Source organism: Leiobunum rupestre, chromosome 11 (genome assembly GCF_980474605.1).
Source record: "Leiobunum rupestre chromosome 11, qqLeiRupe1.1.hap1, whole genome shotgun sequence".
Lineage (NCBI taxonomy): Eukaryota > Metazoa > Arthropoda > Arachnida > Opiliones > Sclerosomatidae > Leiobunum > Leiobunum rupestre.
The window spans coordinates 45,664,582-45,682,494 of NC_143394.1; the positions used below are offsets into that span (position 1 = coordinate 45,664,582).

General features: G+C 38.7%; 1 protein-coding gene across 2 annotated transcripts; it reads left to right on the forward strand.

Annotated features, from left to right (window-relative positions):
* The first annotated feature begins 642 nt into the window (after positions 1–642).
* On the forward strand, positions 643–17,692 carry LOC149923000 (uncharacterized). Of its 2 annotated transcripts, none has more exons than XM_090163301.1 (8): positions 643–703; positions 11,407–12,441; positions 12,849–12,895; positions 12,959–13,122; positions 15,371–15,496; positions 15,637–15,770; positions 16,258–16,439; positions 16,515–17,692. In XM_090163301.1, the coding sequence occupies exons 2-8, from the start codon at positions 11,459–11,461 to the stop codon at positions 16,985–16,987; spliced, it is 2,109 nt and encodes a 702-aa protein (XP_090019427.1). In that variant the 5' UTR covers positions 643–703; positions 11,407–11,458; the 3' UTR covers positions 16,988–17,692. The 2 variants fall into 2 exon arrangements, with proteins under 2 accessions (XP_090019427.1, XP_090019426.1); XM_090163300.1 differs by lacking the exon at positions 643–703 and adding an exon at positions 8,872–9,462.
* The last annotated feature ends 221 nt before the right edge of the window (positions 17,693–17,913 follow it).

Genomic DNA, 17,913 nt, shown 5'->3' on the forward strand with positions numbered 1-17,913 from the left:
AATTAAATCAAATCTGGGGGTCCACTGGTCATAATGACGAGTTAATTTGTTTGTGCTGGCGCGATTTAACGAATCTGGGGGAAGAAAGTAGCGGCCTCTGCTGTTTCGGTCTACGGTAAGGGACGTAAAGTTCAATACCACGGTGAATTATTTCTAAGAAACTGCCCCAACATGAATCCACATCTTCAGCGCTGAGTTCGTCATTCCAGTTGAATTCGAAAAGGTATGACTGAAATCCTTCGAAGTCCCCCTTAAAGAAATCACGACAAAGGCGAGTGGATTGGGGCTCGTGGTTCTGGTTCGGACTAGCTAGTTTGAAGACAATGACGTTATGGTCACTCTTACCCAAAGGGGGGAGTTGCTCAACGTCATAGGTGTTCATTGGTAGTCAATACCAGATCAAGGATACTGATGGCAAGGGCAACCTGGGAGCCCGCCATGCTTCCAAACTCCAAAATTGGTCTAGCCGGACCAGGGAGCACTTTAACAAACGTAGCGGCTCACCGCGAATGCTTGAGCCACAAGCGCCATCTCGTTTGATCTCTTCGTTTTCAGACCCTTCTCAAGAATTACAAATACTCTAGTTCACAAGATCATCAGGATCATGTTCAAGAACGCGTAACCATTGAAACCCTGAGCTCTTTCGGACGCGACGGTGTGACTGTGACAAACTCCATAGAACAAAGAATCTGGAGAGTAACCTGTAAGGCCAAGCGCTCACTGCTCCTCGTAACGTCTCCGTCCTGGCTTCCACAAGCCTTTGCTTCGTAACGGAGACAATGCCTTGTGGAAGGCAGGACGGATACGAAACAGAGAGCCAGTGGGCGCCTAGTCTAAGTCGCATCAGTGGCGGCTTAAGAAGGCTGGGACCCCGGGGCGGCGGCAGTGTTTTGTGACACCCCCCAGGACCATGCAGAAGTTTTCACGGGTCCGTCTTCTTCAAGTTTAATCGTTCTGATTTGCACCCCCCCTCGAGCTTCTCCGATGGCACCCCCTGCTGCCCTGGTACCCGGGGCGGATCGCCCCCCGCCCTCCCCCCTTAGGCCGCCACTGAGTCGCATTCCTTCGTTTTGAAGACATTTCTCTACGGGATTCCCTGAATGACTGAATATTCACTTGGTATTGAATCGATACTATTGGTTTGTAATTTTAACGACTATCTTGTAATAAAATATTACTAGTTCTCACCAAGGATCGAACAAGGGTCGAAAAACTGCCTCGGGCCGAGGCCGAGGCCGAGGCAACGGTTAAATGGTCAAATCAGTGGCGTAGCGTGGGACGGGCAAAGGGGGCCATGGTCCCGGGCGGCTTAGATGTAGGGGGCGGCCAGTGGCCTGGAAATTTGAAACGAACGCGGCCGGCCGAGATCGTGTATCAGAAAAATTATAAAAAAATTATTAAAGGTCTACAATGTGCATGTTGAGATTAACAAATCTGGGTTTCTTGACAATCGAACAAGAGGTACCAATTAATATTGACCATTTCATTAAAGAGTTCGCGTTGCTAAAAACATGCAAAATAAAATTTTAATTTTTAAATGACTTGAATCCTTTTGCAATCAGCAGACCAACAAAGTATCACAAATTTTTCACCGATTTTTTGCTTAGTTGCGAAAATAAAGGGGGGGGGCGGCAAATTTAGGGTTTGCCCCGGGTGAAAGAAATACACGCTACGCCACTGGGTCAAATGGATAAATAAAGCTTCCAAATAAAAGTTTTAATATCAAATATTGTAGATGTTTGAACAGTGGCGTAGATAAGGCCCCCGCAGACCCCGCAGTGCGGGGGGGCCCCGGAGCTTTAGGGGCCCCCTAAATTCATATTAAAGTATATACTAGATACCGGATAAAATTCCGAATATTGTTTTACGGGGGGGCCTCGCGGGTGTTAGCTACGCCACTGGGTGTTTCGTCCCTCCAAGCAGCACCGCCCCCTCATGTTTCGCTTTTCGACGGTTCCCACGAAAAGAACCGAAAACAAAAGTTACAAAACTAAAACTAAAACTTTCGAGTATTGACTCCTCCTCCGCGCAAGAGAGGGGAAAAAGCGTTCAAGGTGCCGGTAGCCGGACGATCGTCTCCACATATTCATTCTCCTTAGATATAAATTTGACGGTAGAAAATGGGCCAAAATTTCAGTTATTCATGTTTTTAATAAGAGCGAAAAAATCCTCGGTTCCTCGGCTATTTTTAGACGACCCTCGGACCGAGGCCGAGGGTTTTCCAAATGGCCGAGGCTCGGTTCGATCCTTGGTTCTCACGAAGAATTACTTTTTTTTTGCCAATCTCAGGATTCACTCGCTCTCATCTTGATAATTATCTCTCTATTCGCGACCGAAAACGACACCCCCTTTGATTCTCCATTGAAACCTAGATAGGTAGAGGCTTAAGCAGACGCTATTAGTTTTTCCTCATCGTTATTCGTAAATTTGACTTTATAAATAATGATAGTTGCATTGTAATATAATTTTTGCATCGTTTGATTACATTTTGATAAGTTTATTTAAGAAAAACGTTGTTTTGACATTTTAATTTGTCTGTAGCAGACGCTAGATCATAGACGCTATACTTCGGAGAAGCTACCGCCGTTACGTCACCTAGACTCGTTTCGGTCGCGAATCAAATAGAATTTTTTGTATTTTTTATTTTATTTCTTTTTTTATTTCCCGTGAAAGTAGAAATTTCGCTTCTTACATTTGTGACGTAATCTTCATTCGACTGTTCTCTTGGTATAGTTGATTTTATAAAATGTCTTTACGCTTGCCCAACTTGTTGAAATGTTGCCCTGGAGTAGTTCAGCCAATGCCTAAGAATGAGTTCATAAGCTCTTTAGTGGGAGAGAAAACGGATCCACAGCTGAAGCGGGGAGGCAACATTTCAACAAGATGGCCAAGGTTATTTTATAAAAAGAACTATTGAGAAGAGTAAAAATGTTTTAGGGTGGTTTTCAGATCTGTCTCAATGTGCGAGTACAATCTATTTGGTCCGAGCTTCGCATTTTTGTCCGCTCGAAGACCTCTCGGTACGAGCTATTAGTAGGTTTTTAAATTTCTTCAAATTTGTTTAGGGTTTAGCTTTATTATCCCTTTTCATTATGGACTTATCTACTTATTCGCCAATTTTATCATCGAGTACAATTTATACCGAGGAAAGGCAAATAAAACGCAATCACAAAAATTGATTGGCTACAGGAAATTTCTATACGAAATGAATTTTAAGTAGCATGATATTCAATTAATCGTAATGGTTTCCATTGATAGCCTAGGGCAACAATGTTCCCGTTTTTTTATTATTACAATAGAAGGCATTTGTGTATGTGTATTAGTATAACGTACAGCGTAGTCCGTCGTCGTTGCCGCGGTATTGGACACAAGTCACACAACTCTTCAACAGTTAGGGTTAAAACGGCTAATGATGCATAAATGGATAGGAAAAATCCCAAATCCGGGGGGTCCGACACTCTATCAAATTTCGTACACGCCAGTTATTTGAAAATTTGAAAATTTAAAATTTCTTATCAAATTTTGAAAATCTATTAAAATATTTCGAATTTCTCAAATTTGTTGGCACAATTTAAATTTTTTATCGATTCCGACAAATTTCTCAAAATTTAATAAATCTTATAAAATTTGATGGATTTCCGCAAATTTCTATGAAATCTTGCGAAAATTCGTAAGTTTCAATTGAAATTTTATAAAATCTTGAGAAAATTCATAAATTTCTACGGGAAATTTAAGAAATCTTCAAAATTTACAAATTTACAAATCTAAGTCAACGTCGGGAAAAAATATCGATAAAAACCCGAATAAAAATCGCACCGATATTTTCTTCGCCCTCGCTAAGATATCCGAGGCAATATCCGAGCTCGGCTTTATAGGGTGGGTCGCTGGGGTCTGTCCTCGGATCAACCATAGCGTTCACATACTATATATTTGTAAAACAATTGGGATTCCTTCTCTCAACTTCGAGCGCTCAACTTAGTCTAATTAACATTGTTTTTGTATAAATCGTTGTTCTACTTCACCCACCAATACATCGACCTTGAATTTTGCCCCGTTTTGGTTTTTGTCTCGGTTGTTCGCTCGGTCCGAGTATTACAAACACCGAAGTCGTCTTGGAAAGAGTTTTCCAATAAATTATGTTGTCGGGTGGGTTCAATTGTAGCTCTACTTTTGTGTTTCATCCGTTATCCACGCTCGCTCGTTTGAGATGGAAGAAAATATTGCAGATTCGGACGGTATTTCTTTTAAATCGAGATTGGATTAAATTACCACTACAATTGCAACACATTTTAAAGATTACTGGGTTTGACTCGGAATGCTGTCTTGTTCGTTTATTGAACGTGTTAGATATTGAAAAATACCTGAAAAAATTCGGCAAATTGTACCTATAAAAGCGTTTAAGGATGATGCAGAAAAGGCTTTGGGTATTTTTTCTGACCAGCCAGGGTTATTTGACATACCCATGACATAAACTTGCTTTCGAAGCGTTTTTAGAAGATATACGGAAGAAAAAAAACGATCGAAAACGGTTCTCAAAGTCTCTAGTGTGAACGCAACAATGGACGAAAACGGTTTGAAGCGCCTTGAATCGATATGAGAAAATGTAGTGTTCGGAATTGTTTATTCATTTTCCACAAATTTTCCGATTTATTTAAAAAAACGTTGGTAAAACGAATATCATTTTAACTTATTTAATTATGTTTTTTAAGCAACCAAGCATTAATTTGAATAAAAGTGGTATTTATTTAAATAATTGTTTGTTTTATTTAAATAATAGGCTTATTCACTTTCTATTATTTAAACATTTTACAATTTTTATTCAACTATTGGATATTTAAATAAATATTATTTAAATATAACCGAGCTTATTTTATGCATGGATAAAAATTAATCAACTGCCGAACACTAAGAAAATGAGAGAAATGTGAACCGAGCTCGAAAGAGCTATAGATTTTCGAAAAACAGTCAAATTATTGAAATATTAAAATGACGATCACGATCAAATCTCATTAAAATTTCAAAATCCTTATCAAATCTCATCCAAATTTTCATATTCCTATTAAATCTCATTGAAATTTGCAAATCACATATAAAATTTGGAAATTTTGCCAATTTTGTAAATTTATGAAATTCCGGTTAAATCTTCAAATCTGGACGAATATATTTGAAGATTTCAAATTTCGTACGCGGCAGGAACTCACTGCTAGCTGGATTGTTTGTAACGCTAAAAATCCTATCATGAAAGTCATTCTCCCTAACTATTCGCAACTGAGACGAGTCTAGGTAGCGCTAGCTTCTCCGAGGTAACACCTATGATCTAGCGTCTGCTACAGACAAATTAAAAAGTCATAAGGACGTTTTATCTTAAATAACCTTATCAAAATATAAGCAAACGATGCAAAAATTATATTAAAATCCAAGTCTCATTATTTTTAAAGTCAAATTTACCAATAACGATGAGGAAAAACTATAGCGTCTACTTTAGCCGCTCCCTATCTAGGTTTCAGTGGCGAAACACGCGCAGCCTCTTTCAGTGCTAAATTTTTAAAAGCAATAGATGGCGGTAATGTTAGTAAAATTGTCGTTAAGGAGAGTAGAAACTAAATCGAAAAATGGTTGATTGTATTACTTTGAAGCCATAGGCGCAGTGTTGCTATAACTTAAGCACATTATGAAAAAGCGTTTTCAATCTGCTATGTAATTTCTGAATACCCACTATCCCACTAGGGTAATCCGCCATTGGCGTTACGAATTTTTTGTTAACGTAACTAGCGACAATCACAGCTAGGTTTTGTTAAACTTGGTGGTAGAAATGTTGATGCACCCTAAATCTAGAAGATCCGATTATCTTTAAAAATAAAATAATAAATAGATCATCAAACCCGAAATAAAATTCCCAATCCCCGCTTGGAAACGAATTCTCACAAGCAAAAGTAAAAACCTCGAGAAACCCCGATAAAAATGGTATAAAAGTAATCAGGGTTAAATTATTCTCAGTACGAAGAATAGTATAAAGTTCTAGATTTTGTTGACAACTTCTACCAGAATAAGGGCGGGAGGACAATTCTTCGAACTTTGAGCTCGCATTCCAAAGAAGGCATTAATGAAGCTTCTTTCTAGTACAGTTGAACGCCCAATTAGCAGCGAAATTATTCCGAAGACAAGCACAATGTTTTTCTTTATATGAACGTGACAATTTTTAAAGGCAGACATGTAGTTATATTCATTTTAGCAAATCAGCCGTCACCTCAATTACTTTTGTTGAGAAAATAATCCATTCGCGTTCAGCTTGGGGTGCAATTTTCATTATAAACTATATGCCTGTCGTCATTAAACAAAATCTACAGCCAGAAGTATATAATATACTCTTAGAAAAAAGTATCCATCTCGCTACTTGCTTGAATTCACACATAAACATAAAAGAGGGGCTGGTCACATAAAACTTAATATGTACATCGTTACGCGAAGAGTGCACGAAGTAAGCTAACGCGCAGAGTACACGAACTAAGCTTACTCGAAGAGTACACGAAGCAAGCTTAAGCGGAGAGTACTCGAACTAAGCTAACGCGAAGAGTACTCGAACTAAGCTTACGCGAGGAGTACTCGAACTAAGCTTACGCGAGGAGTACTCGAACTAAGCTTACGCGAGGAGTACTCGAACTAAGCTAACGCGAAGAGTACTCGAAGTAATTTACGTGAAGAGTACACGAAGTAATTTACGTGAAAAGTACACGAAGTAATTTACGTGAAGATTACATGAAGTAAGCTAACGCGAAGAGTACTCGAACTAAGCTTACGCGGGGAGTACTTGAACTAAGCTTACGCGGAGAGTACACGAAGTAAGCTTACGCGGGGAGTACTCGAACTAAGCTTACGCGGGGAGTACTCGAACTAATCTAACGCGAAGAGTACTCGAAGTAATTTACGTGAAGATTACACGAAGTAAGCTAACGCGAAGAGTACTCGAACTAAGCTTACGCGGGGAGTACTTGAACTAAGCTTACGCGGGGAGTACGCGATGTAAGTTTACGTGGGGAGTACTCGAACTAAGCTTGCGCGTGGAGTACGCAATGTAAGTTTACGCGGGGAGTACTCGAACTAAGCTTACGTGAAAAGTACTCGAACTAAGCTTACTCGAAGAGTACTCGAACTAAGCTTACTTGAAGAGTACACGAAGTAATTTACGTGAAGAGTACTCGAAGTAACTTACTTGAAGAGTACACGAAGTAAGTTTACGCTAAGTACGCAGATTGCCTGTACACCGTGGTAGAGTGGTAAGCCTCTCTCGTGGAAATTTAGAAAATTTAAATCGTATTTTCAATAATCAGTATAACCTCGCGCACGATCGTTTGAAAAACTCGACTCAGGCCTAACTTCCCGCTTCCCAACTTTTACTACAGCTACGACGCTGATAACATTTCGTAATTTGAGTCCCTGATAAGAAACCTTCGCTTGCTGCGCTTCAAAAATTTTTAAAATAGAAATAAAATGGTAAAATATATACAGAAAATAAAATAAAAATAGTGAAATATATAAAATAAAGAAGTTAAAAATAGAATTTTTTTTAAAATGTCAAAAATAAAAAATAAAGAATTCAATAAAATATATCTGAAAATAAAACAACCTTCTTGTCACATCATTTCTGTCTCTTATCTGACAAATGACGTCACAGTTTTAAGAAACTGAAAAAGAATTTATTGTACAAAAGTGGATTTTTAAAGTATTCTTAATTTAACAATCCTTATGTAACTGTATCTGCTTTAGGCTCCTGCTGATATTTATTGATGAAGATAAATATAAGGGAATTTTTCTGAAGCTATTACGACGGAAAAAATATGCTTTCAAAATACGTAAATATCCCTACGCAGATTAATTTTAATTACTATGGTAAATTTTAAGCCTTGAAATGTTGTTCTGCAATTTCACGTCTATTAGAACTGAGACATCTAACACCACACGCAAAATATTTGTCAAATTACGACATTGCATAACATTCGGTACCTTTTAAATATAACGATTAAAATATTTTATATTTTTTAATAAATATTAATTTAATAAAAACCTTCAAACCGGATATTCGTAATAAACCGTAAAATATTTAAAATTTTAACTAAATATTAATTAAATTGAACCTTCGTCATAATTCTTAAAAAAATTATATTTTAAGTTAATACTAAAGCTTAATTGACTTTTAATCAAACTAATCGCGTTTCTACGAGGCTATTTCGAGTCTTGTTTTGTATAAATGGTCTGAGATTAGTACCAGTGAAAATATATATATTTTTTTAACTTTATAGCCTAGACGTCGGCTAAAAACCCAATAGCGTAAAAATGAATTTGAAGAAAGGTGAAACTCATGCCCTTATCGTTTCAGCCGGTCCCCTTTTTCAAGATCAGGTTTATTCGTGCAGATTTCTTTCGTTTTAAAGAAACAACGGCAACTAAATCGCGCTTCAACGAGAATTCGTGGAAAATTTACTATTTGGCCATATTTTGCAATAATACGTAACAACGCTGCTCAAGTGAAAGTTGGGTAAATCCTCACTTAACCATAGTCAATCAATGATTTATGAGAAATCTTTATTCCTACGATAGGCTATTTTAATTGTAGCACGCGCAATCTAATTCAAATACAGACTTAAACACTTCATGTTGTTTACTCGAGATTTTTTAAACAAAAAATATTTTCCCCACGATATATTTATTTAAATATAATCATACATTTCTACATATGTAGTTGGTTAAAAGGCGAAAATAATCGGCCAGCCGGTAAGAAGTTCGTTTGAAAACACCCGATAAGATCTCTTAAAAACTACTTAAAACAGAATTTAAAAGATTAAGATCTGACTACGCCACAGTACTCCCGTTTTTTAAAAAGTGGTGAAAACGGACTCGGGTTATTAAATGTTAATAAACTTAGCATAGAAATTAAAATAATAATAATAATATTAATCGTGAATTCTTAGATGACCGATAACGTCGCCCGAAAGTCAAAGCTTTATTCAAATTAGCCGCCTAGAGTCTTTAACCAATCAAGCCGGCACGACAGCGAACCGCGCGTGTCAAGTTGAACAGTCTGTCAAGCGGGGAGGACAATGGTAAAAGTTAAAGTTATAATTCATAATTCGCAGCTGTTCGAGCGAAGGTTGCGATCTTGAGAGAGAGAGTGAGCTACGGAGGAGAGAGGGATTCATAGTCGGGCGGCAGGAGTACCTCGGCTCCGTGTAGGGGTTGTTCCCGAGTTCGAATAAAATCCTCTTCCATCCTCCGGACTCGATCATTTAGGTATTTTGCATTCCAATTGAAAGTCGCGTGTGTCTGCCGTTTTTATTTCATTTTGAAGAAGCCCGTGGACCTTGTTCCACAACGGGCTTAGATCATTTTATTCGATTTAACATAAGTCGAAATTATTTTATAATATATATTTATATTATCTACAACTACCAACGACCAAAACTCAAAGTAAGCGCTTTTTTATTACTTTTGTTATTTTTAAATAAAAGGAAATATTATATTACACTCTTCGTGAATGGATTCCGAGTTTTAATGGAACTATCACAAACCTCTAGATTTTTAAAAGTTAACGAAGTTTAAAAATAAACCCTTTGTTTAAATAATTACGCATTTTTTAACGTTCCAAAATAAAAAATATTTAAAAAAAATATTTTTGAATATATATTTAGAAACGTCAAATTTAATTTTCGTATACATAATGTATTGGCTAATATTTTGACATACTGGGTTTTACCAATGTTACGTACGAAAACGATAAAGTACTTACGAAATTTCATTTTTGTATTTTTCCATTAATGCTTTGATACTTGAACTACACTAACCACGATTAAATAACCCCGAGTTAATTTACATAAAAAAATATTTCCAAAGATCAATTTAAAGTTAAACGTATTCGTCGTTTATAAAAAAAAAATATCCAATCTGATAACGATCTCTTCAAAAGTGAACCGAATATTAAAGTAGCGATTTAATTTAAAAGGGGAATTTAGCGTTTCGCAAAGTATCGGCCGGGAAAGCCCATCGGAAAAATCCCAAAAATCGAGAATGGAGAAATACGCGTTGCTCCAAAAAACATTCCGTGAAAATGAGGGTGGATACCGCTTCGCGAAGAGAAAAGAGCGCTTGAAGAAAAGAGACCTTACCCTAGAACCCATTCGCGCCGTAACCTATTTAATTCGTCTAAAAGGGTGTAATTAGTGTCTGAAACTCGGCAAACTCATAGTTCGATACCTAAATATTATTTACGTTATTTCTCAAACAATATTTGCCTCGAGGGTCCAGGGTTTTCCGAACGCGGCAATTTAAATCTAATTACCGTTCAGTCAGAGGCATTTTTAGAGAGGTCAGCTCGCGGTGGAGTCCTCGCTCTGTTATGCTGTAATTGTACGTTAGATATCCTATTTCCATTTAACGGTACACGAACGTACACCTTATTTAAGTAAACACTTTCATTACGTAATGAGGATTACGAATAGAAACGTCGCGTTTAACTAATACTCGAGGAAAGTTCAATTCAAATTCCGGGTAATACGGGCTAATCATAGTTTCGCGGAAATACAAGTTTGATATTCAAAATATTCACTTTTCTCTAGTCAAAACTGTAAGTTTGGTCTATGGAATTTTTGATTCAATTGGACAGGAGATAAATTAACTTTTATAAATCGTTTTTTTAATTTGCTCGAAACATGGAAATGGCACGTCGGGTATTTTAATTGTAACGATCAGCGTATTTGTCAATTTAAGTAATAATAATAATAATAATAATAATAATCAGCTAGGCTAATACCCAGGGCTTCACCTTAGGTCTGTCATCAAGCGACTTTTAAAGCCATTAATTCAGTAGCAACAGAAGTAAATGAACCGTAGTTATCAGACTGCTATACTCTCCATGTTGGAGGCGTTTTCCTTATGAAGTTACATTTTGACCTCGAATTTGAAATTTTGTGTGCTCCAGGGCCGAAAAAAAAGTTTGTTTCTATGAAACCATTTTTTATATATAGAAATAGCTATACCAACAATTCCCACGTGCAATTTATCACGTCAAAAGACGGGGATGGAAATTAGCTTTTATTTGACTCGATGTTCTCATCATTTTCATAAGGAAAACGCCCTCCGATTCTAAGCGCTATTTCAATAACTTCGGTTCATTTACTTCTGGTAGCAATAATTAATCTTCAGCGTCAGTCCTGACAGTTTTTAAACAAACTAAATTGGACGCGTTAAAATCACCCGAATGAAACGTGGTAGAATATTGAAGTGTCGAATGAAAACACGAGATCAGCAGCCTCGTTTACTTTCAATGCGTGTTGTAAGGCTTCACCGGTACCGCAACACTTGTTGTTGATCTCAACCTACACGCTCATAATATACCGTTGTTTATTGTATTTTCAGAGTTAACAACTTACATTTACTTATTTGAGGTACAAAAACCATTTTCAAGATCATGCCGAACTTAGCTCTATCGCGAACCGCCAGAACGCTTAATTCTTGGAGTCCGGTTCAAGGAGACACCATCACCTCGCCGACCGTGAACCCCAAGGACGACCTGATTATTCCCAACGATGGTTCGCTCGACGCTTTTCCATCCAACAACAACAATACGCGTCCAGCCTTCAGGGCAACCAGCTACGACATCAAGTCCAGCCGTCGGAAACAGAATCGTCTCTTGGAGGTCAGCCGGGAAAGATTCCAATACTTGGAGGGCAGTGGTCGTGGGCCGGTCTTGAATGAGTACCACAACCGGCAGTTTGACGACGAAAGTCACGGTTTCGCCTCAAAACCCGTTCCGAGCTATAACCTTCCCTCGAGCCACTTGATCCCAGACAACAGAGACATCGTAGACGGCGCCCCGGAGCTAGAGAAAGAAGGATACATCCCGTCGACTAACAACCGGGATGTCAGGTTCCAAGTACGCGGAACGCCATTGAAGAGAGGCCAAAGGGTCGTGAACCATTCTATCAACCTCCCCATCAAGTACATCTGGATGGAACCGTCTTTGGGCTGTTCTTCGCCACTGATTCTCGCCGCCAACTCTACTTTACCACTGTCTCATCTGCGCAAGTGGAATTCTCAGCCTAGCCTGCGTATGCCTCGGACAAATACGAAGATCGAAACTCCTTCGAAAAGACTCGTCACGTCCAAGGAGTTCCCGGAGGCCAAAACCAAAGCGTTACTGAGACGAAACGCTTCTTTACCGGACTTACGTCAAGCTAAGCAACTGGACGCCACCAAACTTCACAAAGCCAGACCAAAAACGGAAATCTCCGATACTTTGTTGATTCGTTCCCCGTCGGACACCGGCAGGGCTTTGACCTTTTGGCTGGCCAGCGAGGAAGACAGCCCTAAACCCAACGGCGCGGTCAAGAGCTTCACGGAAACTACGGCGGTTAAAAGAGCCAGTTTGGAAACGAAACTCTTAGTTTTCAGGTAATTACTTTTACTAAATTCAAGGGCATTAGTACACCCGCAGAAGGCGGACTGTCAAAACGCGTTGAAATAAACACCCCCTCTTACAGATTGGTCCAGGAATATACGCTAATTGAGTTTCGGGTTTAACTTTGTTATTATTTTACGAGTGGACCGATAAGGGGACGCGTTGGCAACGCCGCTGTTTGCCCATGACATCGAGAGAGGCCACGGAGATTGCGACAAAAGCTAGGGGGGCTGCGTACGCGTTACCCCCCAAAATATATAAAGCTAAAGAGGATCTTATCTGGGCGAGTTAGGGCCATTATCTCCGAGAACATTGTCGCGGATTTCACCAAATTGAAATCAAAGCGGGGGGTTCATTCGCGTCCTTTTAAATAACTCATCTAGCAATTATAACATTCCAGGAATCATTGGTTCAGTCAAATTACTGTGCCGACTGTAAAAGTGACTGGTAAGTAATGGCATTATCATTTATCGCCCATCGCGCAATTTCACTAATAGAATCAACTATTAGGAAAGCTAGATGACTGGTCCAAAGACGAAAATTCAACGGATCTGTCCGATTTCTCGGCTAAATCGCTGGCGGAAGAATTAACGCTACTCGGTAGAGAGCTGTTGCTGGCGGTGGAACCGGTGGAGCTTGTGACTTATGTCATGAAGCCAAGAATATCTAGCGAGGTAAGGATAGCGCGTCTTTTCAGGGTCGTCTCTTACATCATAACTCTACCGTCGAGATGATAGGCATAAATTTAAGGATATTTCATTCAATTGAAACAAAAGACGCGTGACGCGACGACTTAGGACCTTTTTTTATTATTTCATTTCTTCTTTTGAAACGTCGCGTCATTTATTTAAACGAAGTATAGTGTGAAAAGTGATTCAAGGATTTAGCTGACGGATTTTCGTTTTTGTTTTTTAGACCTAGACACATATAGAAGCTAGCTGATGCTCGACATTATCCCTACCTAGACGCGTAAATTATCATTACATCCCACCGATACAACTCACAAACAACACGAGTAAATTAGAAGCGTATTGTTGGGAGGAATCCTTGGGCGAGCGAGTAAACAGTCGCAACGGAAGTATTTTATAATTGGTTTTCCACGTAATCCGAACGGTACGAGATTAGCGGCCGTGAAAAAGACCAATGTCGCATCTGGTACGCGCCTGAACATTGGCTTTCGTGTCAAGTGCGCTATTTTACCTTGGCTACTTATCTACCAACGCTGTTAAAATACCCGAACAGCTACCTAACATTTTCAGTAAAGGTATACCTCGGAATTAACCAACGCATTAATGAGGAATAACAATGGATGAAAATGGATAATTAAGAATTAGTGGGTCAGAACATCAACGCTAATATCAGCGTACAAAAGGCACGGAAAAAAGTGATTTTCGACGCGAAAAATAACGCCAAAACGCGCTAGTCACTGGTGCTTTATGGAGTGCCAAAAATCAAAGCGAGGCCAAAGATATGGAAGTCCGTGACTTTCCATATTTTACGTTTTTACTTATAAGTGAAAGTTAGTTGTTTTTTCCCTTCACAATTTATTATCCCGAAAAACTATTGTTACGCTAATAACGGGGAAGTAAGGCAGGAATTTAAAACTCGAATGGAACAGGGCTGACGGGGTTTGTGGAGTTAGGGTTCCGTAAAAGAAATTAAATCGGCCGATCAATTTAAATTGTTTTTTCCGCGACGAAGACTTTCAATTATGTTAGGAATGTTATTGTACGATAATAAGCCTATTAACGTATATTTAAATGAGACAAACAGATTTATTCTGATTTTAGGATTTCGCGGTTCCAAGAGGAAAATCATAAACTAATTTTTAAAGTTTCAAGGTTAGATTTCTTCTCCCTCTCAACGATTAATTACATAATTTGCCGTTTGGGTTTTTCCATTACCGTATAAATTCAGAATTAAGACATTATAAGCCGATTAATATCTGTAAAATTACCGGGGGAAACGGTGTAGTGGTAATTATATCTATTAACATTCAAAGAATCTCAATAAAAAATATGTTACAGAATAATGAAATTATTCTTCAAAAACGTAATTCAGTAATTTTATTATCCTCTAGTGGTTAAAATAGTTTTACATTTTTAATTAGAAAATTAATTATAACGTATTAAAGCGAATCCATCCCCTGGAGTTTAAGAAACTGGATTTGAAGAATATTATCCGTGAGTCTAGTCATTATCCAAAAATCATCACTGTTATTAAATTGTTGACCACCAAAGATGTTAGTAAAATGCGGTTTTTTTGTGGTTGTCAATGGTAGGTCCAAGGTGCTTGAACTACAAAACGCTTTGTATATTTTATTAATTTTACTTGCGAAATTTCAAATTCCCTAACAAGTAATATTGTCAAGTACAATGTTGTTTTTTCCCCAATTCATATCACGTTTAATCATAAGTTTTCGAGAGAAATATTGAATCTGTCTACTTTTAAGGTCATTTTCTTGGAATGTCTACAGTAGCGTAGTATGGATTTTGGTTGGGGGGGGGGGGGCACAATTAGGAAAAAAACACCAATTGTACAATCTAACCTTTCAGTAGAAAAAATAGTGCGTAGTGCAATAGATAATTCTTAACTATTACACATAGAAAAAATGGTATATAATAATTAAGTATCCCAAATGTTACGTGTCAAATCTTTTGGCGAAATAATATAAGCGGTATAATTTTTGCCGTCACGCAGTTTTTGGCAAGAATTAAGCTCGCGTTGGAAAGTGCCTCAAGCCTGCAAAGGTACATGTTTAATATTAATGGTCCACGCGGAGAATTCTCTGTCGTAAAATATACATACTGCTCTTTTTCATAGTGGCACAATTGAATTCACGTTTATGAACTTATATCTTACGCTTGTGGCGATATCTATTTGAAACTAAGGTGAACCCTAATCGTCCACCAATATTTGCAGGAAACATGTCCGAATTTATTCCGTTTGTTGCGATTTTACGAGAGAACAACGTCGTTGGTGGCCACGGAGATTCTCAGAAGCGACAATGCCACTAAACGAGCCCAAATTATCGCTCTGATCATAGAGGTAGGTGGAAAACAACCCCTTATTGTTAACGACGAATCAAACTAGTCTTACTAAACACTTAAAACTGATTTTGAACATCCCGGATATAGCAAATCGCATCTTTTGAAACGACTTATAAGAGAATCACGTTTTTCTAATAGGCCGCCGAAAAGTGTCGTTTGATGCAAAACTGGCAATCTTCCAAAGCTCTTCTAGCCGGCGTACAATGTCCTCCAGTGGCTCGACTGGAGAATACCTGGACTCAACTAAGACAACAATATCCCGACCATAACAGGTACCCGCCGGTTCCGAGTTAGAAAACTTGTATAGCGCGGTAGGATTTCGTCTGGTTTCCCAGAAGAAACGGCTATTTTACGCAACTCGAAAACTTGGACCTTGAGAACTTTTCCAGCTAACCCCGAATCTCTCTATCAAATATTTCTCGTTTTGCATTAATAAAACATCATTCACGGCGATTCCTACACGATGTTTTCTACGACCGCTTTATTAAAGACAATATAATTGTAACTCGAGGTAAAAACCCCGGCGCGTATAAGTTTTGCGCAATCACGAGAGCGCCTGTATATGCAAATTTGGTACCAGGAAACGTCACGCTTTTTATCTACACACCACCATTTACCAAACGTAAGCGCGTCCGTACTTCAAAACAAGTAGCCGATTATAGTAATAATTTTTGTTACCTTAATAATAGCCTTTACGGTTCGGGTTGATGTATGAAATGCGAGTTTTATAAATAATCAAGCGTAACTAATGTTTTCCAGTACGTTCGAAAGTCTGGCGACTGACGAATATGGCAAAGAAAGCGACAATGAAGTGGACAAACCGAGACAGTTAGCGGCCATGCCTTATTTCGGGGACGTCCTGTCAAGGGTCCGTGGTCGTCCAACCATTTCCAGACTACGACCCGCCCGTCCACTATGGAAGGAACCACCCAGCTTAGCTAGTAAGTGCAATGGATAATTTCGAGTTACCTAGTAGAAAATTATCAACTTCAAATGACCATTTTCATTCCTCGCAGAATGGGTCGAAGAACAGATCTCCATCGCCTTAACCTGCGACACGTGCAACTCTACAGTCCACAAGAACAGAGCCTGCTGTTATCTGATGGTCTTCGTCCTGGGCAAAAATGTCTTCTGTCCCGTCCGCAAAATGCCCGAAGCCTTTGTCCAAAACGCTTTGGTCTCAAACTCAGACTACATGGACAACTGTAACTTCCGCCTGGATTTGGCCAAAGTATTCGATGACCCCGAATCTCTTCCGTTTACCTCCCCCCACGTTCAATGTAGCGCCCTACAGCCGCAAAATACCACCGAAGTCCGCCACCGATCCGAAATCTACCTTCGATCAGCGCAGGCCACGGCTCGAGCTTACGACTTGGAGTGCAACCAAAGGGCGCGAAATTACTTGCTGAAACGACCTTACCACAGCCTTTTAGATAGCATGAAGCGATCGCTCGAAATTGAACCGTCCAAAAATAAGAAAACGTCTTGAAAACGAAACGGACTTACCATTCACATTAATCATTATATTTTTATAACCACGAACCACTTAAGCTATGATTCTTAAATTATCTAAAATGGATTCAAAGAAATCTTCCTACCATCTGTAGTTCTATTTTAAATCGATTAAGAAAACTCGATTTAAAAAGTGTACTAATTGTATTTTTATGCGGTTTTTAGCAGGGTTCTTTTTACGCGTCTACCACCCCTCACCTTCTTTTACTTTTACTCTTTTAAATTTATTGAGACACACTTCTATTCTCTATCGCCATCAATTATTATATTGTAAACCTCTAAACAGATACTATTTTTAAATATAAAAAGATATCGTATTGTATAAATTATGTATTAATAAAGGTCTGTTTTGGAATGTCTGAATTATACCGAAGAAGAAATAGGTTTGTGATTGAGAGCTACACAAATGAATTTAAACTGGAATATTTTGAGAAATAATTTACAGCCAGGAATTTTCAATAGATTTTCTTTGATATTCGCTTCGCTCAGAAATGAAACCCGCGACCTTTGGGTGACCCCCCCCCGCCCACGTCACTTGCATTGAACTACCGAGGCCACGAGTGAATAGGTCTCGGACGTCGATTATTTTCGAACGTGTTATATTTATCCCGTTGTTGACCGTGCCGAACTCAACTAGAGTTTAACAGTATGTAGTCATAGTAAATTAAAGTTAATTTAGGGCAAATAATTCGATGGCGCATTTTCTTTCATAAAAGATACCGCTGCGCGTGTTTCCATATCCGAGTGACCAGGGTCGAGATTCTGACTAAGCAATTGCAGGGTCCCGATTCAATAAGGTAGGTTCCATATTTTTTAGGAAATAAAGTGAGATTGGTGTCCTGTTAGAAGACTTTGCTTCAGGCCCGTATAGGATGGGTCGCCCGAAATACGTCAGCCCCAAAA

Coding starts and splice junctions, on each gene's coding strand:
- LOC149923000 (XM_090163301.1), top strand. CDS start 11,459: ATGCCGAACTTAGCTCTATCGCGAACCGCCAGAACGCTTAATTCTTGG. Junction 15,771..16,257: donor CAATATCCCGACCATAACAG/GTACCCGCCGGT, acceptor AATGTTTTCCAG/TACGTTCGAAAGTCTGGCGA. Junction 16,440..16,514: donor GGAACCACCCAGCTTAGCTA/GTAAGTGCAATG, acceptor CATTCCTCGCAG/AATGGGTCGAAGAACAGATC.